The sequence below is a fragment of the Anabrus simplex genome, chromosome 3 (assembly GCF_040414725.1).
Source record: "Anabrus simplex isolate iqAnaSimp1 chromosome 3, ASM4041472v1, whole genome shotgun sequence".
Classification (NCBI taxonomy): Eukaryota; Metazoa; Arthropoda; class Insecta; order Orthoptera; family Tettigoniidae; genus Anabrus; species Anabrus simplex.
Genome location: NC_090267.1, coordinates 134,677,353 through 134,703,988, shown reverse-complemented (window position 1 = coordinate 134,703,988; position 26,636 = coordinate 134,677,353). Strand labels below are relative to the sequence as shown.

At 38.6% G+C, this 26,636-nt stretch overlaps 1 protein-coding gene across 6 annotated transcripts in view; it reads right to left on the bottom strand.

Annotated features, from left to right (window-relative positions):
- Unc-115a (Uncoordinated 115a) overlaps positions 1-26,636 on the bottom strand; it is a 475,062-nt gene that overhangs the window by 149,565 nt on the left and 298,861 nt on the right. For all 6 annotated transcript variants that reach the window (XM_068226596.1, XM_067142724.2, XM_067142725.2 and 3 more), the window contains 2 exons: positions 21,502-21,697; positions 2,616-2,855 (listed from right to left, as the gene is read on the bottom strand). In XM_068226596.1, the coding sequence (XP_068082697.1) occupies positions 2,616-2,855; positions 21,502-21,697 (436 nt within the window). The remainder of the gene's footprint in view (positions 1-2,615; positions 2,856-21,501; positions 21,698-26,636) is intronic.

Below are 26,636 nucleotides of genomic sequence, written 5' to 3'. Positions count from 1 at the left end.
TTTGGAGTGCAGTCTCCCAGATAAATTTGTAGGGCATAGACGCTTTTTCTATTCATGTAGAGATGTTAGTGTGAATATTGAATGGTGCCTTTTGGAAGGCAGTAACGTTGTTTTGTGGAGCAAAAGGTGCTCTTGGAAGACTGTACATTGTGAATAGTCTGTAAATGAAATTGGGAGATCTGTCTCCTTGATTATTGAGTGGATGGAGCAATATTGCTCAAGTAATATTTGTAAAATTGGGAGTTGTAAGCTCATATGGTTAATTAGCAATTTTGTTGATTTTTCTGTTTTCTCCTACCTTGTATCTAAGCTAACAAGCTAGATCTGTACCTGAAATCTTGTTCCGTCGCTGAGCGACTCGTTTTGTTAAAATTTGGCATCTGAAAAAAAAAAAAAACCAGCAGAAAAAGGAGTATAGTTATGATTTTAAAATTTTAAATTATCTTCTGATTGCCTCATATAGACCCATACATGCCCGCACCCTTCTTTCACCTCTGTCCACCACGGAATCTTCGATACATAATTTCAGAGATATTGTCGTTTTCAACTTTTTGTGCAATCTCCATTCTGAAATAAGGAATTGTAAATGACCAACTTCAGAGTGACTGAGTAGATTGCGAGCCAGCATGCGAGCTATCAACGGCTTCGGCCAATAATCGCTGAACATGCTACAAAATAATAATTAATAGTTTTCTCGTGATTTTTCATTATCTACATAAAATCTATGATAACCCATCATGCCAAGATGGAAAGCAAATATAGATCGTAGTACATTGCATTAAAAAAAATTAATTTATCATGTAACAATGAAAATGACCAACAAAGAGATTCTCGAATGTCACAGGACAGAGAAAGAATGACTTTGCAAAGAGAAAGGGAGGTATCATTCTCAGAATTCAATACCAAGGTTAAAGTATATTACTCAGTATACACAGTAGTCGATGGTGAAGAAGCAGTTCATTATATTCTTCCAGCTTGCAACCTGCTGATTTTGGAAGTGGGGGTATGTATTATACTGTTACATAATCTACACAGGCCAAAGTTGTGCAATGGGATGCAACTGGGAGTGAACATTTTAAAAAATTGTTTAATCGAAGCTACTAATTTAACTGGCTGTGGCACAGGAGAAGAGGTCTTAATATTGACAATTCCTAGAATTCCTTCAGACTTGCCTTTTGATTTCAAACAAGTCCAATTCCCGGTAAGAGTCTGCTTTGGCATGACAATAAACAAAAGCACAGTCGAGAATGTTTTTCTCATGGACAGCTTTACATGTCCCTTTTGCAGGTTACATCAAATTGAAATCTTTTCGTGTTCATCACTGGAGGAAAAACTATTAATGTCGCATACAGGAAATAGAGGAACTAGCCACAGAGATACCTTGCTAGGGATCCGCTCGAGACAATCACCGATAGCCGCATCCAACTCACGACACAAGTCCTCGGTTTAAAGTAGTTTATCACCTTGTATTCATAACTGCCCCCATGCGAAGCCAAGGTAGGTAGCTAATAAATGTATATATTAAGCACGCAAAATGTTGTTTAAGTACTGTACATTTGTAGCTGCCAAGTTATACAAATCTGAAGTTTACTAAAGCTAGTGAAAGTTGTACATCCACCCTAATTCAATCTTTCTTACCTAACAAATGTTAGTCGTGGCATATCTCTATTGGAAAACTCTGCTATTCGTGCATGTGAATCAATTTCCAATCTGTGAAGACCCCATGTTATATGGCTTAAAGGTGCTTACTTATATTAAGATTGACAAGAAAACCATAATATAAATAATACATTTGCAGTGAGTGGTTTTATTTCTTTACATCATAAGTAATGAGTTTCATTATGGTCCGTATTGACAACTGATCACTATCAAAGGGTACAGAAGGGTCCACCTATTCAAAACCATAAGTTTGTATATTGTCTTATAAAACTGGGACTAGTTTCAACCCCATATATACTGGGTCATCTTCAGCCACGCTACAATTGGAAGACATATGTACACATATAACCAATAATAAATTAAACACTTTGGTATGCCACAATTTACAGTCTTAATTTAAAACATTCATGAAGAGCGAACAACACAATGAAACTTGAAACTAAATGTCACATCGAAACAGTTGTGGTTGATGGCGAACTATGTCGTCACTTCTATAGCAGTAAATAATGTCATTGAATTGATCTGGGAGGTTTTTTTTTTTTTCTATTTTGCTTTACATCACACCAACACACATATGTCTTATGGTGACAATGGAATAGGAAATGCCTAGGAAGTGGAAGGAAGCGGCCGTGGCCTTAATTAAGGTACAGCCCCGGCATTTGCCTGGTGTAAAAATGGGAAACCACGGAAAACCATCTTCAGGACTGCCAACAGTGGGGCTCGAACCCACTATCTCCCGATTACTGAATACTGGCCGCACTTAAGCGACTGATCTGGGAGTTGGCATCTATCTGTATAGACGAACAACTTGATTTATAATTTAGGTTTGTTCAATGTAATATGGGTAATGACTGTATGTACCTTGAAGAGGAACATTAGTAATTTTGAATAGGTATTCCTTTCCATCAGATGTACTGATCTATTGTTTAATTTGGTTTCTTTACGTCAAGACTTACCAGGATCTGTGTATGGATACGGAGGTGCAGGAAAGTCATCACGCTCAATTTTTGGCTTCTCTCCAGGGGGAGGACGTTTGGCTGCAGGAAAGTGAGCTAGCTCTATAGGCTCTTCATTGTTCATGTGTGGTGACTTTGGCCTTGGTGTTTCACTACGAATGGAATCCATCAGTACCTTCATACCAGACTTGGAGCTTGCTTTGCTTAAAGAGAACTTCCCACTACCACGTGAATGTGCAGCTGTGGACAAGAACAAACTGTGAAGACAATAATGAAATTTGCAATCAAACTTCCACAACAATAAACTGAATTATGTTGAACATCTCATCTGAAATTACAAACTCCAGTTACGTTCTCCACTCATACAGACAAAACTGGGGAAGATGTCCCCCTCTAGTGCCTTTCCCTGGTTATTAAACAATTGTTCCAAAGGCCCAGTCCATGTCCTGTCAAATACATGCAAAAGAAACCTGGATAGGGCATTTACAATAATACCAATATAAATGGTCCGTTATTGGACATTTACGCCGCTCCTCATTAGGGACAAATATTTCAAGTTCCCTATGGGATATCAGCATGTTAGCACACTCTTAACTCATGCCACAAAGAGTTTAAATTATCATTCCCGAACATGTTGTGTGCACAATGTGTCAGCGGCAACTGGTCTCAGTAAGGATTTGCTAGAACACTTAATTTCGCAGCCCTAGACTGCATAGTGCGGCAGCGTGTCTGCTTACAGCTACAGGGAGAGTCAGTCCCAAGCCAGATTGTTTGGATCGCACAACCGTAGTTCAGCTGACACACTGATACTTAATTTTATGTTCGTAAGGTAATTGTGCGACAACAAACGTAAATGAGGCCTCTTGTACTTATGCATACGGCTAAAGTGTTGGTGATTAATTTTATATTTGTATGTGATTTATTAAAGTTTTTATTATACAATTTGCTTCATGTCGCACCGACATAGATAGGTCTTAAAGCGACGATGGAATAAGAAAGGGCTATGTATGAGAATTTATCATCTTACAATTTGATTTACATCACACTGACGTAGACAGGTCGAATGGCGACAATGGAATAGGAAAGGGCTAGGAGTGGGAAGGAAGCAACCGTGGCCTTAATTAAAGTACAGCCCCAGCATTTGCCTGGTATGAAAATGAGAAACCACAGAAAACCATTTTCAGGGCTGCCGACAGTAGTGTTCAAACCCACTATCTCCCGAATGCAAACTGATAGCTACGTGACCCAAACTATGCGGCCACTTGCTTGGTGTTCATAAGTGAATTGTGTAACAACGTATGTAAATTAGACCTACTGTACTTACACATACTGTTTTGCAGGATATTTAGTTATGGAGAAGAAGGCTAGGCGGTTTACAAATGACAAAAAGTTAAAGTTTATTGAAAAAATGGGTGCTAATCCACGCATGAAACGAGTGCAAATTGCCCAGATGTTGGACATTGTTACGATGACTTTAAACACAATTATAAGCAACCGAAGGAAGACTAAGGATGCTTGTATGGCAGGAGGAAGCAGCCAAATGAAACGTATTCATAAAAGCCAGTTTCCAGATTTAGAAGATGTTCTGGCAAAATGATTTAAACAATCTCTGGCTTTAAATATTCCTCTTGATGGAACACTGATTCGACCCTAGGCATCACATTAACGGCTAATATGCGATTATGTAACTTCAAGGGATCTAAAGGAGGTCTTGAAGATCTTAAAAAATAAAGAGAATAAACTTCCATACAAATCCATATGCAGGAAGGCTGCGGGTGTTAATATAGATACTGTTCAGATTTGGAGAGATATAACACTGCCAGAAATATTAAAGAATTATAGCCCTGATGATGTTTGTAATGGAGATGAAGCATTGTTATTTTTCCACCTTCTTCCTGATAAAACATACACGTTGAAGGTTGAGAAATGTCATGGAGGTAAACTCAGGAAAGAGAGATTAACAGTGCTATTATGCTGCAATGAGAGTGGTACGGAGAAATTGACGCCGCTTATAATAGGGAAGTGGAAGAATCCACGCAGTTTTAAGAATGTAGGTAACCTTTTCATGCTAGTACATGACAAATAACAGTGCTTGGATGATGTCAATTTTCGAGAACTTGTTGTGAACACTTGATGCCGGAATAGGAGTGTAGCAGAGCACAATTGATATTGTTCATTAACCAACGCGCTGCGAACCCAACTGATAGATCTCATTTGAGAAACGTACAAGTAGTGTTTCTTCCCGTGAACTGTACAAACTATCTTCAACTGGTGAACCAGGATATTATACAGTGTGTAAAGCAGAAATATAGAAAGATGCTTGTGCAGAAGAGGTTGGTTTTCCTGGAAATGGCTTCACATAAAATCTCAATTTTGGATGCCATGCATTTCTTAAAATATTCTTGGGAATCTGTAAACGAGAAAAAAGAGTTTCAGAACAGCGTGCTTCGTTCGTTGAGCCACTGCTGACCTTTCAATGGAAAACACTGATGAAATGGATGAAGACTATAGCCAGCTTGGGGCAAGATGATGAAGAGGAGAATTTCGCCACTTATGCTAAATATGATGACGATGTTGCCACCTGAGAAGTGCAGACGGTAGACAAAATTTGTGAAGAGCTGATGATTGATGAAGACAGTAACGAGCATGAACCCGAGGAACCAGTGCAACCTGCGCAGCAGTACCAATGCACTCGGCAGCAGTAGAAGCTATGGACATAGTGTGACGTTATATGTAGAGTTTTGTCATGGATAACGGTTTAATGAATTATTACATCACCAAACTCTATACTCTAGTATGTAATTTAAATGAAAGAAGAAGCAGTCAACTTTAGACGTGTTTCTTTCAAGCAAGCGATGATGTGCAAGTTACTCTGTGTAATTTTAAACATGTGTTTCTTCAATCTGAATAGAATTCTTGACAATTTTTGTGCATTTTTAAAATGCTAATACTGACGTGCACAGTTCATGTGTGTAAGAATGATTTTTCTTTATGTTGTACTATGTTTTTTTTTTTCTCTCTTCAATTTGTTTTACGTCGCACCAACAAAGATAGGTCTTATTGCGACAATGACATAGGCTTAGAAGTGGGAAGGAAGCGGCCGTCACCTTAATTAAGGTACAGCCCCAGGATTTGCCTGGTATGAAAATGGGAAAACATAGAAAACCATTTTCAGGGCTGTTGACAGTGGGGCTCAAACCCACTATCTCCCGGATGCAAGCTACAGCAACACGGCCCTAACACCGTTGGTGTTTTTAAAATGTATTATTTCCTTATTAATTTCATTAACTATATTTGTTATAACTTGTTCTTTGTTTTTACTGTAATTATTTTTAAGTTCAAACCTAAACTTAAATTTAACAGCATAATTCTCCACCCCCACAAGTACGTTTCATCTTGATGACATTTTTTTCCATTCCCACAAAAACAACCTAACACGTTTTGGCTGCATACAATATACAGTACATACATACATACATACATACATACATACATACATACATACATACATACATACATACATACATACATACAGGAATGAAAAATCCAAAAGAAATGGGTGACCTATCAATCCAGTGCCTTGCTAACTCATCCACACTTTTCTTACTCAAAACCAATATCCAAACATACCCACCAGGCACATATTTATATTTACTGCATCCCCTGTAAATCTAATTGCTTTGGGACCTTGTTGATTAGCAACTTTAATACAGATCATCTTCAAACAGAACAGAGTACATTTGTTATTTATGAATAAATCATTTTCATCTCACCTTGTCCAGCTCCTGGAAAGATACCCCCAAATTTGTTACATTAATGCTGACTAAAATTCAATACAGCTTGGAAAATGAACACTTCCCATAACACAGAAATGACAGAACCATAATTTTATGGCAGATGATGATGATGATGCTTGTTGTTTAAAGGGGCCTAACATCGAGGTCATCGGCCCCTAATGGTACGAAATGAAAGAACAAAAATGTCAAATTCATCCACAGACCAAAAAAAAAAAAAATGACATGAAGAATGAATGGATGGACATGAACCCCACACAAAAAAAAAAGAGGAAACAAACAAACAAACAAAATACAGTGGATCAGACTCAAACAAAGATCATACATAATTGATTACTGACTAAGGGACCACTCATAAAGCACAATGATGCTTGATGTCTAAACGGGTGCAAAACCCATGTCTAAGGCCCCACAGAATGGTACATGTCGCGAGTAAAGTAGAACCATGGTACTTGTCATGTTGCGGTACTAAACAAAAGTAGCGAAACTCACGGTGTTCCACACAAGACGGTACTACTCATAAGTAATGTACTTCGTACAGGTAACGCAGACCTATGGTGTTTCGCACACAATGGCGCCACTCATAGCCAACGCAAACCAATGAGTTTCCTCACCTAGGTGTACTAGGCACGGATGCCGGTCCCACGGGCTCCGTGGTGTTCCTCACATAGTGGATACTAATCAAAGGCAACACAAACCCGCGGTGTCGCTCATATAGTGGTACAACTCACAGGCTACGCCCAGACCCGCAGTGTTGCTCACATGGGTACGACGCACGGGTACTGGAAAACCCACAGGGGAACCAACTCTCTGCTTCTAATAAACACAAACCCATTTCGTACCGAATATAGTGGTACAACTCGCAAGTACAGGCAACCCATGGTGTTCCCCGCGTGATGGCACGAATCAAAAGCAGTTTCATGGTTCCAATTTAATCATCCCTTGGTCGCCCCTTTTAGTCGCTTCTTACGACAGGCAGCAGATACCTTGGGTGTATTCTTCATCTGCGTCCCCCACCCACAGGGGGTGCAGATGGCAGAGAAGTACAGTATTAGCCTATAAACACTGTGCATTCCTTTGCCTTCAAGGTGCAAGAGAACAATTACAGTGAAATCTCCTTACAAATGGTTATTGATACAAGGGGGATACTATACTGTTTTACACTTTATTTTTTGTACATCTGAGTATGTTTCACATTTCACTTTTGAGGTGGTGACGTGTAACCAGTGTCTTGCTCCACTGTTTGGTAACAGCACACGCACAGGGGCTAACGAATGCACTCGCCATGGTCATTTTATAACAACACTGTCAGCGTAGGAGCAGACAACATGGAAAGCAACCGTCAGGGACAGAGCTATACGACTTGGTTCCTATGGAAAAAAAAAAAGTGTGACCACTGCAGAAATTCATCGGCGCTTAGTGGCAGTGTGTGTGGAGAACATGCACAGTCACGGAAAACAGTTTACAACTGGGTGGAAGGTTGGAAAACAGGGTGCACATCAGTGGATAAGGGAACCAGTTCTGGAAGGAATGTAATAGTGTCTACACCAGCCAACATTGCCCGGGTTGAACAGGCCATCCAAGGAAACAAATGAATCACATTTACAGAAATGGAGGCAGCCATGGGAAGTAGCCGAAACACCCTGCAGTGGATCGTGCTCGGCCACTTACAGTTGGGGAAGGTGTCATCAACGTGGGTGCCTAGACTCTTGTCTGCAGACGAAAAGCAGAGGTGTGTGTGAACATGTGTAGAGAACTTTTGCAACGCCATGATCAAAATCTAGCTGACTTCATGGCTAGGCTTATGACTGGTGATGAGACATGGCTCCATTACCATGAGCCACGAACAAAACCACGATCGATGCAATGGAAGCATAGGGGCAGTCCACCGCCAAAGAAATGTCGAACAGTGCCATCAGTTGGCAAGCGAATGGCGACAGTGTTCTGGGACACAAAGGGTATCATCCTCATTGACTGGCTGGAAGTTGGGGCCACAATTAACAGTGCAACATATGTGGCAACCCTTAAGCGCTTACGTTGTGCCATTCAAACTAAGCGTCCAGGAAAATGGGCTAAAGGCGTGCTTCTGCAACATGATAATGCCCGACCCCACACTAGCCAAGAGACCACCGCTGCCACTGATTAAATGGGATTCACGGTGCTGCCACACCCACCATACTCTCCCGACTAGGCACCAAGTGATTATCACCTGTTCGGGAACATGAAGAAACCTCTGCGTGGTCACCGTTTTGTGGATTTTGCAGAACTGGACACATCTGTCAAGGCATGGGTATGCAACACTCTGAAAGAATGGTTTCAGGAGAGTCTGGAGAGACTGACACATCGATGGCAAAAGTGCATACAAGGAGATTATGTTGAGAAGGTGGACGTAACAACTGATGTGTAATGTACTTCATTTGGGTAGAAAAAAATGAAGTGTAAAACAATATAGTACGCCCTTCGTATAATGATAAAGTATTTTGGTTCTGGCATCAATTCCATAAACATATTTACATTCTGCGAACACTACACAGTGTGCTTGTTATCTATAGTAAGAGAGTTTACTTTTCAGGTGTTTGTTTCTTTTCTTTTTTACTTCCCCCCCCGCCCCATCTTTTGGGATTTTTAATATGATTTTAGCTTCCTGTAAACAAGTTAAATTGCATCTGAAATTTGCTGTAATCTAAAAAAATAAGGGGTGGAGGTGGGGGAATGAAGCCAATTGATGCAGGAAAATAGTACAGACAGTTAACACAATGGTTATATTTCTAAGAAGGAAAAGGTGACTGTAGAAGGTTTAACTTCAAATACCATGGATCTTATTGTAGATAAATGAGCTAATGCATCTAATCATTATGATATAAAATTAGTACTTCAACTTATTTTAATCATAGTACTAGTTTTGGCCTATTGATATTAGACCATCATCAACCATAAGGTCTTAAGACACTTAGAAAAACTAATTGGTCATACATATAACAAAAATAGATAACATGATATCTGAAAATAGTTCTGATCTAATATTCAATATACACTAAAATAAATCACTGTCTTGAGGATTTAACACAACACTTGAAAATTCTTATGATCTGTTAGTAAACTTCAACAAATGCAAATCACTGTCTTGAAGATCTATAAATAATTTGTTGAACACTTTTATAAAATCAAAAGCAATTTGTGAAAAATTTAGATAGAATACATTGAACTAATTCAACCCCTTAATTTTTTAAATGACAGCAAATTTCAGATGCAAACTAACTTCTTTACAAAAAGCTAAAATCAATTAAAAATCTCAAAAAGATGGGGTGAGGGGAGGGGCAGAAAAATAAAATAAACAAATACCTGAAAAGTAAACTCTCAAGCCCCATTCACAATGCAAACGTAACATAACGTAAACTTAAAATGAACGTTAACTTAGAAGTTAGCGGCCATCTTATCTAATGGAACCATTCACAATGTGCCGACGTAAACTTAACTACGAGTCCATAAAATTAAGGGATTGCAAACGCTCTTGCAGTTAATTATACGTTAACTTGAAGAACCAGCCAATCAGAGCAGAGGTAAACATTGTATTTTGTGCACGATATAATGACTTCTTTTGACAAAACACTTGTAATTTTCTTTCCAAATAATAATCTTTGGAAAAAGAATTACAAAGACGCTGTACCGAAAAATAATAAGTGGAAATAAATATCCTGTAGCAATGAGCGCTGGCGGTAAATGACGGGAGACAAGCTCGCAGCACTGGCGAACGGACAAGAGACAATCCCTGTCATGAATAAAACAGTGTCCCTGTATATTTCTTAACATTATACAGACTACTAGTTTACGAAAACGATATCATCCAAACAAATAGATTCAAACATCTCATCAGGGTGTGATAGATAGGGACATAGATGTCGGTAAAGGAGACCTTAAATTTCTTTTTATTAGAAAAGGGGAAGCAAATCGTAAGAAAGGCAAACAGTTCAGGTTTCATCCGCATGTCCAAAACTAACTGATGAGGGTCATTTCTTACATTAGATTACCCAAATCGCATTGAGGTAACCTCCTTTGATTAAAGGGATGAACCCATTTTCTGCACCGTTGTTTTGATCGCCTTTTCAGGTGCACAGCTCCCAGAAGCAAAGCAATAGATGTTTGAAGCAAAATGAATTCCGCTACCACGTTGTTTGATTTCATCGAGGTATTGAAATATAAAACTGCGAGATAGCCCAAAACCCGACTTCCATGCTAAATAACATGGCAGTGTTTTGATTGGCTGCTGTGTACCCTTTACGTTAATGTTACGTTCTTCCATTGTGAATACCACAAATTTTACGGTTGCGTTACGTCGTTAAATTTACGGTTACGTTTGCATTGTGAATGGGGCCTTACTATAGCTAATAAGCACACTATATAGTGTTCCCAGAACATAAATACATTTTAATTTAATTTAAATTAAGATGGAATACAATGATCTAATTTAACATCAATGTATTCTATCTTAATTTTTCACCAATTGCTTTTAATTTTATACAAGTGTTCAACAAATTATTTATAGATCTTCAAGACAGTGATTTACATTCAAGTGCTGTGTTACATCCTCAAAACAGTGACTTACTTTTTTTTTTTTTTGCTAGGGGCTTTACGTCGCACCGACACAGATAGGTCTTATGGCGACGATGGGATAGGAAAGGCCTAGGAGTTGGAAGGAAGCGGCCGTGGCCTTAATTAAGGTACAGCCCCAGCATTTGCCTGGTGTGACTTACTTTACTGTATATTGAATATTTTCATTATTTTCAAATATTTCAAAAATTTTTCAATTTTCAAATATTATGTTATCTATTTTTGTTATAAGTATCGCCAATTAGTTTATTTAGTGTTTTAAGACCTTATGGCTGACGACGGCCTAATATCAATAGGCTGAAAGTAGTACCATGATAAAAATTAACTGAAGTACTAATTTTATAGTATACCGTATTGATCAGGTGGATTACCTCATTTATCTACAATAATTATACTATTATCAATACAAAACAAGAAAATGATAAACTTTGATACCATGGATCTTATTACAAACTATCCACTTCATAGCCGTATCGATGATATAATCGAATAGTTTTGTAAGAAAAATATTTTCCACTTAATCGATACCTTATTTTATTTTGCCTTGGGCAATTTATATCATTAACCTGATGAGTGCTACGCCCGCCTATAGACGGGCTGACGCGGCCGGTCCATCAGTGCTACGGCCGTCTATAGACGGTGTGCGAGAATTTTAATTTTATTGAGTTTCCCGGTTCACTTTCGAGTGCGAATTTGATTTCTGACATGTTCTGCCATCTGTTGGGCATTATGTAGAACTAACTGATCAGAGATTATAGCTTCAGGAAGTAACTTACAGAGCTTTTTGTAGACGTCTGTAGAGTTCATCTGTGATGTAAACAAACATGGCGGAACAACAATTTATTTGACCTTTCAGCGATGTTATTTCGGATCACAGAATCTTTCAGTTATTAACCACAGCGGAAAGTGATGATGGAGATAATCATTTTAAGGAATTGTTAAGCGATTTTGAAAGTGAGAGCGATAGAGAGAGTGCCGAAAATATTGTATGTGAGAGAGAAACAGAGCCTCCTTCTAAACGAAAGAAGAAAAACATGGTGAGTACAAAAGCTATTTTATCATTAATTTCGTGGCGGATGGATTATTTTCTTCACCAGAGTTTCAGGTAATTGTGACAGGCTCTGAGGGCCAAGTAGTGTTTGATGACAACCCGAAAATCATTGATATTTTAGAAACTTTTGTGCCAGTGGAGTTGGTGCAGATAGTTGAACAAATCGGCATCACAAACAACCAGTAGAAAACATTTAACTATCATCACATTCCAGGTTTGGAAAGTATTTTAAAATATCAACTTATATACTTTTAAGAAGTTACATGTTTTAGTTGCCTACATGTTTTAGGAAGTAATGTTATTTTGGGCTCTTTACTTTGTATAAAGATAATGCACGCATGAGCACATAAGTGTAATTTTGTTTTCTCTCAAAATAATATTTAACATAAGTGTAGGATTTTCCATTTGCATTTAGATTTATAAACAACCAACATTTATAAACATATTAAGCTAATCACCCCACTGATAAGTTAAAAATTGAGGCTTCTACTATTTTTTTACATATGTAGGTGGTTTGAAAAGTTCTCGGAATGTACTAGAATGAAGTACCTTACCTCGGTGGAACTGCTTTTATTTTTCAACATAGTCTCCCTGTAGACTAATGCATTTGGTCCAGCCATTTTCCAATGCCTTGATCCCATCACGAAAATGAGGTTCCTCCAGGCCTGCAAAATACCTCTCCAATTCGGCTGTCAGTTCTTCCCTTGTAGAAAATCTCCGTCCACCGAGGAAAATTTTCAGCTTGGGGAATAGATGAAAGTCTGATGGTGCCAAATCAGGTGAATAAGGTGGATGTGGCAACAATTCAGACCCCAGTTCATGAAGTTTTGCCATGGCAATAACACTTGTGTGCGGCGGAGCATTGTCCTGATGAAAGATGACCTTTTCCCTTGCCAAACCAGGCCTTGTTTCGCATATCTTTTCCTGTACTTGGTCTAAGAGGTTTGCATAGTATTGCCCCGTAATTGTTTGGACAGTAGGAAGATAATCTATCAGCAGAATGCCTTTTGCATCCCAGAAAACTGAAGCCATGACCTTTCCGGCCTTTGCTTTCTTTGGTGGTGGTGAATCAGCATGTTTCCACTGCTGTGACTGCTGTTTTGTCTCTGGGGTATAGTAGTGAACCCAAGTTTCATGTGTAGTCACAAACCGGCGCAAAAAATCTTGTTGGTTGCACTGAAAACAGACCAGACTTTGTTTGGACATTTCCAATCTGGTGCGTTTATTGTCCAATGTCTAGAGCCGCGGCACCCATCTTGCGGATAATTTTTTCATACCCAATTCTTCGGTTAAAATATAATATACCCGTTCAGAAGACATCCCTACAGCTTCAGCAATCTCCCGCACTTTCAGTCGACGATCCTCCATGACCATTTTATGCACTTTTGCGATAAATTCTGGGGTTGTAACACTTTTTTGGCCGTCCACTACGCGGATCATCATCCAAGCTCTCCTGACCACATTTAAACTCGCTGGTCCACTTGGCAAAAGTTGGAAATGAAGGAGCAGAGTCCCCCAGTGTGTTCTGAAAGTCGGCGTGAATTTCCTTTGCTTTCATACCTTTCTTTACAAAGTATTTAATCACTGCTCGAATCTCGTTTTTTTTCCATTGTCACAAATCACTACGCAGGAACAACAACAAAGAGTCGTCACTACCACACTCCTGCAGCTAGAGCACTGACGCGCCATGTGTTCACTCACAAAGGATGTGTGATTATTGCGCGGGAACCTCGTTGCTCTAGCACTGACATCTTGTGGTAATTCCGAGAACTTTTCAAACCGTCCTCGTATGAATGAGGTACCAAACAGTCAACTGGTAACTCAGCACTTAAAAGGTTAAAAGAACAGTACATGTTTCGATCGCTTTGCGATCATCATCAGCTGCATACACAAAAGCATAGATAAAAAAGCATTAAAGCAAGCACATAATTAAATTTTTGTTGATTTTAAACTAATGTTAGTACAGGACGTATGGGTTGGAGGAGAGGAGGAGGGGGGTGGTGTTGTGGCGGGTAAGGGACGGTTGTTACGAGGAAGTTAATTTAAAATAAGTTAAAAACTTCTATCTTATTGAGCTAAAATATCTTTTGTATCTATTTAAGTCCCAAAGGTGTAAATAAAATCACTTATTATTTTAATACTAGAAGTTGGTGTTATGATCTTGAAGAAATGTTTTTGACTAAAATGTGCTGCTTCTTCTACCATTGAATTCTAATCTTCTCCACAGTCGCTTTGTACTGCGCTGGAAAAATATACAGAAAAGGTTGATCCAGTTGTCTTGTCCTTTTCTAATTTCAAAAGGTGGATTCACTGGTGATTTGAGTAAAGAGTTGTATTCACATACATGTCAGGTTGGATAGCTTGTTGTATGATCTGTAACCAGCAGAAAAATATGTGCCAGCAAGGCCAAGTATGTAGGTCAATCCGGAAGGAACTTTGTAATAAGGTATCAAGAACACGTCAATACGGAAAAATATAGGAGGTTTTCCGCAATGGGAGAACACATGAAAGAGACGGGTCGTAAGTTTACAGACATCAAACAAGACCTTGTAATTATTAATAGGATAAATAACGGAAGACTGATGAACAGTTTAGAAAATATTCATATTTTTCTTGATAAACTAACAAATAAAAACAAGAACTTAAATGAAATGTATGAACAAAGAAATCCCTTATACGAACATATACTGAGATATATGGATTTATTAGGTGCGAAACAAACACGCCCAACAAGTGTAACAAGTAGGCATGAGGGCTCTATGTCACAGCCAGATGCCCCTCCTCGCAAGAAACAACCGATGACGACACGTCCCTGCTTCCCCTCTCCCCTCCGAATCACGCTTGCAAGCAGACCACATAACACCACTATTACACAAGGTCGAGGAGACCCACACCCATAACTACGGGGAGTAAAAAAAGTGAATCGGACAGGGGTAAGTTAAACATTTCTCAATCTTTTTCCACTATATAAATACGTAACAATTCCTTAGACGACACTTCCGCAGACGATTTTAACAAACTGGCACATATTTTTCTGGCGGTTACAGATCGTACAAGAAGCTATCCAACCTGACGTGTATGTCAATACAACTCTTTACTCAAACAAAGAGTGAATCCACCTTTTGAACTTAGAAAAGGACGAAACAACTGGATCAACTTTTACTATATATTTTTCCAGCACAGTACAAAGCAACTAGGGAGAATATTTGAATTCAATGGAAGAAGAAACAGCACATTTTAGTTAAAAACATTTCTTCAAGATCATAACACCAACTTCTAGTATTAATATAATAAGTGATTTTAATTATGCCTTTGGGACTTAAATAGATACTAAAGACATTTTAGCTCAACACGATAGAAGTTTTTAGCTTATTTTAAATTAACTTCCTCGTAAAAACCGCCCCTTACCCGCCACAACACCACCCCCCTCCCCTCCAACCCATACGTCCGGTACTAACATTAGTTTAAAAATCAACAAAGATTTAATTATGTCCTTGCTTTAATGCTTTTTTTTCTATGCTTCTGTATATACAGCTGATTGAAACATGTACTGTTCTTTTCAATGATATAAATTGCCCAAGGCAAAATAAAATAAGATATCGATTAGGTGGAAAATATTTTTCTTATGAAACCATTAGATCATGGATCTTGTCAGAAAATGCATGAGCTTTGCAATGTCAATTTTTGACTGGCACCGAAGGTGCAAAGCTAGAGTACAGCAATGCTCAGAATATAATTATTTTAAGCCTAAAGTACAAATATGTCACGTCCTAAGAAATATGCAAGATGTAGATGACTAATTGTACCAACATGAAATTGAGACAACAAAATAAAGAAGATATAGTCATGAAAATGAAGTTCTATGCACTGTAGTCAAAGAACAACCACTGACTGCAGTTCACAGGCCCAGTGACAACTTATCAAACATCCCCCAGTTGACTGGTTTTAGAAACACATTGTGCAATGTAATGAAATACTCTCCCTTTCTTTTATTCACAGGGTTACACAGATCAGATGGTACTTCATGGGAAAGAACCTAAATCAGTAGCTCCTATGTCCAGCTCCATAGCTAAAGGTTAGCGTGCTGGCCTTTGGTCAAAGGGGTCCCGGGTGCGATTCCCGACAGGGTCGGGAATTTTAACCATCATTGGTTAATTTCGCTGGCACAGGTGTCAAATCAAAAGACCTGCACCTGGTGAGCCGAACATGTCCTCGGACACTCCTGGCACTAAAAGCCATACGCCATTTCATTTCACTAGCTCCTATAGGTCAGTTGTCCGACTCGTTGGCTGAATGGTCAGCGTACTGGCCTTCGGTTCAGAGGGTCCCGGGTTCGATTTCCGGCCGGGTCGAGGATTTTAACCTCCATTGGTTGATTCCAATGGCCCGGGGGCTGGGTGTTAGTGCTGTCCCCAACATCCCTGCAACTCACACACCACACATAACACTATCCTCCACTACAATAACACACAGTTACCTACAAATGGCAGATGCCGCCCACCCTCATCGGAGGGTCTGCCTTACAAGGGCTGCACTCGGCTAGAAATAGCCACACGAAATTATATATTATTATAGGTCAGTTTAGGAGTAAGGTTATACTCTGCATTTGGTGAAATTTTAAAGCTGTCTTTAGCCTCAAAGCTGTACCAAATGAACACATAGTTGTCACTGAATTCCACCATGAACATCAGGTTTCTTCCAGCGCATCGAGCAAGAATAATCTAAAAGGAAAACCCAGGAATTAGACGGAAGAGAATCGCTACCTCATCCAGCATGCAGTCCAGATGTGCCTTCTATCTATACTGTAGTTTGCTTCAGTACACATCATCTGTTTGACAAAAATTATTTGACACTCTAAACAACAGCTTCCATTAGCACAGGTTTTCATATCCAACTCCTAGAATTGGTATTCCTAACAAATTATGCACAACGGTGAAAGTAAGAAAAGTTATGGCCTTATTTTGAATAATTACGAGGTTTGTCCGGAAAATACGTATAAATCCGTCGGGGTGACGTATCACGTATCGTGGAGGCGCCGCCAGGTGGCACTGCTGTTGTCGCCAATCTTCTCAACGCTCAGTTCGAGTCGGAGAGCTCTGCGTGTCAGTAGCAGTGTGCGGCTGCTTGTTGAAAGTTACCCGTTTTCACCTGCCGTCGGTATGGAGCTCTCTCTGATTGAGGAACAGCGCATCAACATCAAGTCTCAGAGCTCGTGTGGCCCGAGTTCGACCGAATTTGGCACAAGGGGGCAGGTGGATCCTTCATCACGACAATGCGCCCACTCACACGTCGCTCGTTGTGCGTGAGTTTTTGGCCCAAAGCTCAATCACCGTGACAGACCACCCGCCTTATTCACCCGATTTAGCCCCTTGTGACTTCTTCCTGTTCCCGAAATGCAAAATGGTGCTTCGGGGGCGGCACTTGGGTGATGTGGAAGCCATCAAGGGAGAAACGACACGGCAACTGAACAGCATCACAACTGAAGACTTTCAACAATGTTATCAACAGTGGAAACGGCATTGGCAGAAGTGCATCTTGTCTCAGGGAGAGTACTTTGAAGGAGACCATATTGTAATACGGTACCTGAATAATTGTCAAATAAAGTTATTATTCAACTTTTATACTATTTTCCGGACAAACCTCGTATATCAGTTAAATTATTATTCTGACAAGTAAACCACTAGATAGATTTTTCATTCAATGTAGTAGAACATTATTAAAAATGTTAAAAATATATAAATAGCTTCCTGTGTTAGGTCTAAGAAATGAGGCCCCCCCCCCCCCCCCACACACACACACACACACACACAGAGTGTTCCAGAAATTATCTTTATTTTAAAAAAATACTAGAAAATTTCAATATCTTTCAGAAAGAAAGTTTTAATGAATTATTAAGATGATAATCTCAATGCACACATTTACAAAATTCTCATACTTGACATTTATCACACATACAAACTGAGAAACTAACTGACCCAGAGTTGTGTATCCAATTTACTGGGACAAGGAAGTTGAAAATCCGTTTGAGATAAGAACCCCTTTCTGTGGTTTGCTATCACCTGATATGGCATATTTGGTGCTCGCTCACTTCAGTGGCAGAATGCTTCAAGACAGAAAAACATCTGAAGGTACATATCAACCAAGGTGACTGGTTACTTCTCTGCTAATGTTTTATTCATTTCACTTCATACACAGGCTGTAAAATCTAAAGTTCAAACATCGCATATCTATCCTTATTTTAGTCTCCTTACATGATGTACTGTAATAAAACCCATCAATATAATAATATTTGGTTACATAATAAACAAAATTATACTGGATATTACTACTTTTTCTGCCAGTTTTCTGTTCTCTTTCCAAAATTACCATTTGTACATTTCATGTTCAGTTATTAATGGGAGCTTTAATGGTAACTTAAAATTTAATTTCTTACATTTTGCAGGTGGAATTCTGCCTTATATTTTTGGTCAGCAGAGTACTATAATAATAACAACAAGAGGTATCTGCATTCATACATTCATTCATTCATTCATTCATTCATTTATTCATTCATTCATTTATTCATTCATTCATAGCAGAGACCGATTCACATATAAAAGTTATTAAATATATTTTTTCTATTCCCTTCACTCTGTTATATCATTTACATAACAATTTTTAAAAATACATTTAAACACTGCTACACAATTTCGTGAACTGATGAAGGTTTTATATGTGTCATTAGCTACTTACACAATATCTTGTACCAAGCTCGATAGCTGCAGTCGCTTAAGTGCGGCCCATATCCAGTATTCGGGAGATAGTAGGTTCGAACCCTTCTGTCGGCAGCCCTGAAGATGGTTTTCCGTGGTTTCCCATTTTCACACCGGGAAAATGCTGGGGCTGTACCTTAATTAAGGCCACGGCCACTTCCTTCCCAGTCCTAGCCCTTGCCTGTCCCATCGTCGCCATGACATATCTGTGTCGGTGCGATGTAAAGCCAATTTAAAAAAACAAAACACTAATATCTTTTACTTAGGTCGTCAGTAGTACTGCTGAAATGCAACAGAATCTGTTGAAGGAAGTGCTAGATTGGAACTTTTGGGATTTTATCTGCATTATTAAAAGGTTTTAAGAAGAAGAAAAATCCAAACACCAAAATAAAAAAATGTATTTACCTTACTAACCCAACATTGAGGTACACTCGGTTGTGAGGTCCGTTTATATAGGTCCAACATTGAGCATCACCACAATTTATTTTTGACAGGAGTTACCAAGTTATTCATTTAAGTTACTGCCATCTGTTTTTGATTGAACACTATAGGCTTCCCCCAGAAAATGACCTCAATATAAAGGAATACGTTTCATTATTTCCATCGAAATAGTACAAGAAACAATGACCGTGGTTATTTTTCCTTAAACTTGCTTTAAGTTGGACCAACACAGATAGGTCTCATGACGACAATTGGATAGGAAAGAGCTAGGAGTGGGAAGGAAGTGACAATGGCCTTATTTAAGCCATGGGAAACCATGGAAAACCATCTTCATCAGTGGAGTTTGAACCCAATATCTCTTGAATGCAAGCTGATAGCTACACAACACAAACCATGCAGCCACTTGCTCGGTCAATGACTGTGTGTGCCACATTTTCACACTTGGTCAGCCGCACTCAGCTTTGTTTACATCTCGGTACAGTTACTAAATACAAATCTGTAGATGTTATTTCCTGTTCACAACAGCGTTTACACACAGTACTGAAATAAATTAGTGATTCAGTATGAACGAAGACTATTTTAGGACCCAAATATACCAAGATAGTAGAGATGACGATGACTATTTAAGATGATAAATTTCATATCGCCTGTATCCTGCTACGGTAATGGAGTAGACAATACAGCCAATGATTCCATGATGAATGTCAGGTCAGAAACCTAAGGTTTCAACTAACAATTCATTATACAATTGTTTTAGGAAGAAAGTAGATCTATAATATGTAGGTACTGTAGCTACTTCCATGAGCCCAAGGGCAAAATAATGTCATATCTGTTCTTCCATGTTTTTCACATCTTTTATTAGTCTCTTGTTACTTTAACAGGCTCTAGTAGAGAATTATTGATATTTGTTCTCTTGAATTTTTAGTGCTCTCCTTTATCTCCTGAAACACTACACACAGCGTAAAATGTTGAACACAAGAACCTCGTTTATCCGGCCCTCATTAATCCAGATCTCCGGTTTATCCGGATCAAAAATTATAAAAATGTATTTTCCGCCGAGGGCAGTTATGGACAGGAATTGGAAGTAATTCGGCCACGGGCTATCAAAGGTACTGTCCTGGCATTCGCCTGGAATTGAGAATGGGAAATAGTGGAAAACCGTTCCCATAACAGCCAAGGTGGGATTCGAATCCATGCTCTTCTGATGCAACGAACTACTATTTCACTGATGGTGAATTCTAAAATGAAACCGGTGCTCCATCAGAAGAAACAATGACTCGTGGAGAGGCAGCAATGCAGCTGGACAAATTGATGGCCTGTTAGAATCCTAGACTGCAACCACACCGGCAGAACTATTGTTAGTAATACGGCTTTGTGATCGTGCTGCACGCAAATTTAAACAAATGTAAAACAGAAAAAATTCACACATTATTTTAGTATATAAAACTCTAAGAAAAAATGGATCACGTCAGTTAAGTCGGATATGGAACTACTGGATATCCCACTAGGACAAACTCATGACCGACTACTGTTCCGTCAAGCCATCCGACACGGAGTTTTCCCAGCGTCCCTTACAAGTAAGAAGACTACAGGAACTAAGTGGAGGGAGGAGAGAAAGCTGGCTCATAGTCAGCAAATGAAGGAGTATTGGAAGAAGAAGAAAGCAACAACTTTACCGAAGAGTAGATACGAGCCCCATGGTCCTCAGTAGGCCTAAACGACAAAGAAGAAGAAGTGCAGAAAACAGTCGTAAATGTAAGAAAAGTGTTCTTATATATTTTGTACAACTGAAGAAAGGGTATTACTGTACAATTTATGTTAACAAATTATATACCATGTACTGTATTTGTTTTTTGTTTTTCCAGATTATCCTGATTTTCGATAATCCGGATCAGTTCCGGTCCCACCTAATCCGGATAAACGAGGCTCTTGTGTCCTAATGTGAAGTGATACCATCTCCCTGTTGAATAGTTTTTAATGGGATATTCGATAGTATGTTTTTCCGCTTAACACAATCTTTTTCGTCGTCCCATGCAGAAACGTACTAACGAGGTTCACTGCATATATAAATAGTCACATATAATAAACGAGTATTGATTAGGCGAATCCTTATTTCTACTTATTGCAATTGTAATCAGTGAATCCCTTCAGAATTTTTACAAAACTTCTTGCCATGCCCCAGGCTTACAGAGTCATCATCATATTATACATCTTAGAATAAAACACAATGTAGTACTTACACGATGGGCGGTGGAAATGTGGTGATGTAGGAGGCTTGTCGTATGGATCGATGGGTCGTTTCAAGTAGCCTTGTGTGGGCTCCTCAGTCAGATAACTGTACGTGTAAATGCGGCTAATGTCGTCCGAGTACTGATTGTTCTTGTACTCTCGCAGAATGAGGCCAGGACTACCCGTACGGTGATAACCACCAGAGTACTATTGTACACAAAAACAAATTACAACACTTTCCAATTAACATAGTGAGTTTACAATCTTGTTTGATCATATTAAATAGAACTAATAAATTAGGGATGGACCATTTTAACACATTACCATCAGATAATTGGATTTCAAAGTTATTGTTTATTTCTCACCAATTATCTAATAACAGAACAATAAAGTTCCTTTTATTTTGGCTGAAAACTTCTTTAAACAAACCTTTATTAATGACGAAACAATTTTAAATTTTAGAATTTTTCCCCCCCCCCCTTCAAGTGAATAACAAACATCTGAAATAACAAGCCTTACGCCTTTTGTTTGCTTTTGTATTCTCTGATGTTTCAAAACTGCTGAAGCTGAAAGCAACAGGTATGAAAGTTGTGAGAATTACAGCTAAGACAAATAGACACGAATAAATGCAAAAACATATCTGCCATGCAGAATTAGAGAATGGAAATGTCTGTATGTACTGGGTTGTAGAGTAGGAGTACAAGATGAGAATAAGAGAGTCTAGGGTACCAATTTAAAAGAAAACAGAGCCTTCAGGGACTTGTCGTTACGTAGGTTGACAAATATAGCTGACAAAAAAGTGTTGCAGAAAAAGTTGGAGTGCTAACTATAAAACAAGAATATTTGAAGTGTTTACTGTATTTCAGTCATGCAAAAACATTTGCCAGCTTCCAACAGATGAACATGACAAAATCAAAATACTGGATACTATGACTTGAAATACAGGGTATAAGGGTATAACAAAAAGGTAAAGCCAAATTTATAGGACACATTCCTCAAACGTAGAAGAAGAAAATATGTTACATGGACATGGGTCCACAAAGGCCTTATTTTCATGCTAGAATTCATTTTCCACAACTCCACATAGTACATTAATCATGGAAAACAAACAGGAACAGAATGTACGATCATCATCATCATCATCATCATCATCATCATCATTATTGACCAACTCCAGTTTCCCCAGGTGTGGTAAATGTATCAGCATACCATATGAAAATCTTTTTTGCCTGAAATGTTCCCAATTCCTTCTGTTAGCAATGACACATGCATCATGTCATCAGCGCATCCAGGATTCAATGCAACAGTGACTTTATGCACATATCAATGCTAACGGAGAGCACTTTGAACATTTCATGCAAGTTTCATGTGGTATGCTGGTCGTTCCGTTGCTGGGTGTTTTCCATGATTAATGTACTATGAAAAGTTGTAGAAAATGAGTTCTAACACAGAAATAAAGTGTTTCTGCCCCGATCTAGCGGCGAGGATAGAAAATGTATCGGTTGCCGAAGCTTGTCACACTCCTCTGGGACAATGATAAAGGACTGACAGATGAAATGAAATGTTAATGGAGAGTATTGTGGAATGAAAGATGACAGGGAAAACCGGAGAAAAACATGTCTTGCCTCCGCTTTGATAAATATACAACATAAATAATATTAAAGAGCAGAAAGCAGAAAGGAAAATCATCCTGAATTTATTATTATATTAGTAGAATTTTAGGATCTCTAATGCAATTAAAATATGAGGTTATGATTTTCTGTGATAGCTGCTCTCATACTATTTGTGCTAAAGGATAAATACAGCCTTGCAGTCAATACAAACAGTGCTATCGTGCCACAAGGAGTAGTTCTCCACTTTGTAAATGGTTTCTTCTTGGAATGATCCATAAGTAAATTGGTAATCACAGTTGCCACAAGAAGTGTTAAATTAGGCTAAAATGTAATCTTATAATCATTCAAATATCACATCCATCTGGTCCAACTGGTCCATCCCCAGTTATAAGGCTCAAATGAAGGAGATCTCTTCACACAATAGTTAAACCTATCAACTCAACTTTGAACTCAGGAGCATGGACCAGAACTGATGATGGTCATCATCCTCTGACTTCAAACACTCCACCCCATCCCTGTAATTACATGCAGGCACAAGGATGAATTAATAAAATATTTTAAAAGAGAGAGATTTTCAGAAATCAGAAACTAATTAAATTTTAACATCAATTCACTTTTAATCTCCTTCACTTAGTCCAATAAAAATAATAATTTAAAAATCATGTTGGAATACACTTACAGTACCAGTACCCTTCAAGTGTTCCTTGCAATGCACACATTGCTTGAAAATAATTTAAAATGGTGACATCTTTGTATGTTGCCAACTATGCTGTACAAATGTATTGGACCTTTATGGCAATGACATGTCAGAGCCGATGACCTACATGTTAGCCCCTTTCATCATCATCATCATCATCATCATCATCATCATCATCATCATCATCATCATCATCATCATCATCATCATCATCATCAATAACATGTCCTGTTTACATACGAGAGGGCTCCACTGTCATTTGTATGTTTGGGAGGTGTCAGCTGAAAGGTACAAGTGACTCAATTCAAAAGGCGTGTGAAGGTTGGTCTGAGTGGAGTACTAAAACATTTGATCCGCTTACCTTTTGCCACAAATAACAGTTTTCAATTGTATCTTTTATCACCCGATGATCAAAGTTATGTATTTCTGTTTTCAAGGACTGAGATCATGGCAATTTCTAGCCCGGCCAGGATAAGATACTGCCCTTGTCACTATTACTTGGCAATTTCTAGCCCAGCCTGTATAAGATACCGCCCCTGTCACTATTACTAGGTTAATTTCTTATACGCCGTATTGTTCACTCTGAAACATTACAGTACTTGACAGCCCTAAGTGTAGCATTATACAGAAATGAAGGGCAGTAGGTAATAATCTACATGGAAAAGACTCCTGTTCATGCATCGCTCACTAAGGAACATGCATGGAGTGATTATCAGGAAAATGGTCTTCTAGATTCAGTTTTTAAGGGCCAGCAAGCTTTGTTCACACAGGTGGGGAGGAGAGTTTTGTTCCATGTGCACTCCTATATTTAAATTGGGCATGTAGCGTGGAGATTACCACGGCGATATGAAATTCATGAATTACGTGATTGAGAACACCCCTTACAACAAAGTTCAAATTAACCTTGCATTAAATTCATCATAAAAGAAAAAGAAAAAGCCAGTCTGACCAGTTTACGACCCAGGGAATTGCTTTTGACCCAATAATATACAGACCAGAATTTTATTCTCTAAATGCACTCACAATTTGATTTTAAAACATACAAAATTTATGTTCTCCTTCAACCATTTTAAGTCTTCCCCCATTATCATTCAGAAGAAAGCATGGTTTTAAGAAATTATGACACCAATGTCAGGATTCGTTGCTTGGGTCTACAAAAGCTGTGCTGGATGCGCTCATTTCTTTCCATCCCATGTTCCAATACAAAAATTGTTTGTTGATTCATTTCAGAGGCTAGAAACATCGCAGATGATCAGCCAAGACGACGACGATGGTATGGGTTTAACGCACCTCTAACTATTTTAATGGTTTTTGGAGACACTGAGGTGCTGAGATTTTGTCCCGTGGGAATTATTTTACGGTAAGGCTACAGATACGAGGCCGTTGTATTTAGGCATCTTTAATTGCCATCGGACTGAGTCGGGATCGAAACCAGCACCTTGGGCTTTACTATTCGAGTTACTCAGCCCGACAGAGCAATAATCTCACACTGCAGTCCTCCAACGTTTCTGCAGCTTTCTGTTGAGTGCTGCCCTATTGTTATTTTCATTGTTGAAAGCAATATTAGCTGTGACATAGTAGTGGATATGCATCATATTAGTGAAAATAGCACAGTGACTTGCCATAGTTGCACTACATGTGATATATGACAGTATGTTTGTTCCCTCAACCCCCTCTCTAAGCTTGTCATTATAGTCAAGCCAGGGCTGTGAGAGCAGGCGACGAGGCAAGTACTTTCCCCTCTGCACGTGTTTGGTATTTGTTAGATCTCCTATCCTGTACAAAGGTGCAGGACGAGTAGACAAACTGATCAGCTAAATCCCCAACCGTTTCATTATTCTAATTACCAGAAAAATAATAAGTATACCAAACATATCGAAACCATGAGTCAAAATTCAGTTACGAGCTATAGTACTTGAAATACAGGATGAATACCTCTGGTGGATTTCTGTTGATATTTTGGTATTATCATCATAATTGGGTATGAACCTTTACCCGAATTACTTACAGAGGGTAGAGATCCATCATCATCATAATCATCATCATCATCGATATCATCCAGTTCGGATTCTGAATTCTATCACTCAGAGTATCAAGATACTGTAACGCCATTGTAGCAAGAAGTGGAAAAGCAAAGCATGCAGAAAACATGCTTTCTATTCTTCAAAACAAGCATTTGTATCCTAACTGGCATGGGTCAGGAACTGCAATGCTGTCATTCATATTTACCGGAAGGCATGTGATGATTTACTAGTTAAGGAAACAAAGCCCACCCAGAATTGAAGATATGGTCATATCTCCGGCATGTTATGATTTATTCGTTTAGAAAACCAAGCCCAACCAGTGCTTGGGCACAGTGTTCAATGTGTTGAGAATGAGTTGTCTAGTTAGAACGTGAACACTGATGATAACTAGGGAGCAGATTTTTATGTAATTACATATTTTTTTTTGCGTAAGTTTTAATGCAAGTTACGAAGTTCATTATTCCTATTGTGCATCCCCAAGTGTAAAAACTGAATCTTATTTCACATAAAAACACATATTTTCACATTTTTTAAATGTAAATACATATTTTAAGAAAATCTATAATAAGCACATAAATCGCCAATATTTGTTGATCAATAAAATTTAAAATGCTTCTGTGTTATAAAACAATGCTCATATTTTCATTTTACGATTACGGTATTGTTTTTAACGGTGTATTTAACATAATATATCTGAATGTTTCAGCTATTTATGGACTTCCCTACATAAGTTCTAAAACTTGCTGGTCACTGGCTATGTCGTTACATTTAGACAGCGATTTGATTTCTGCACAAGATGTTTTCTTGTATGA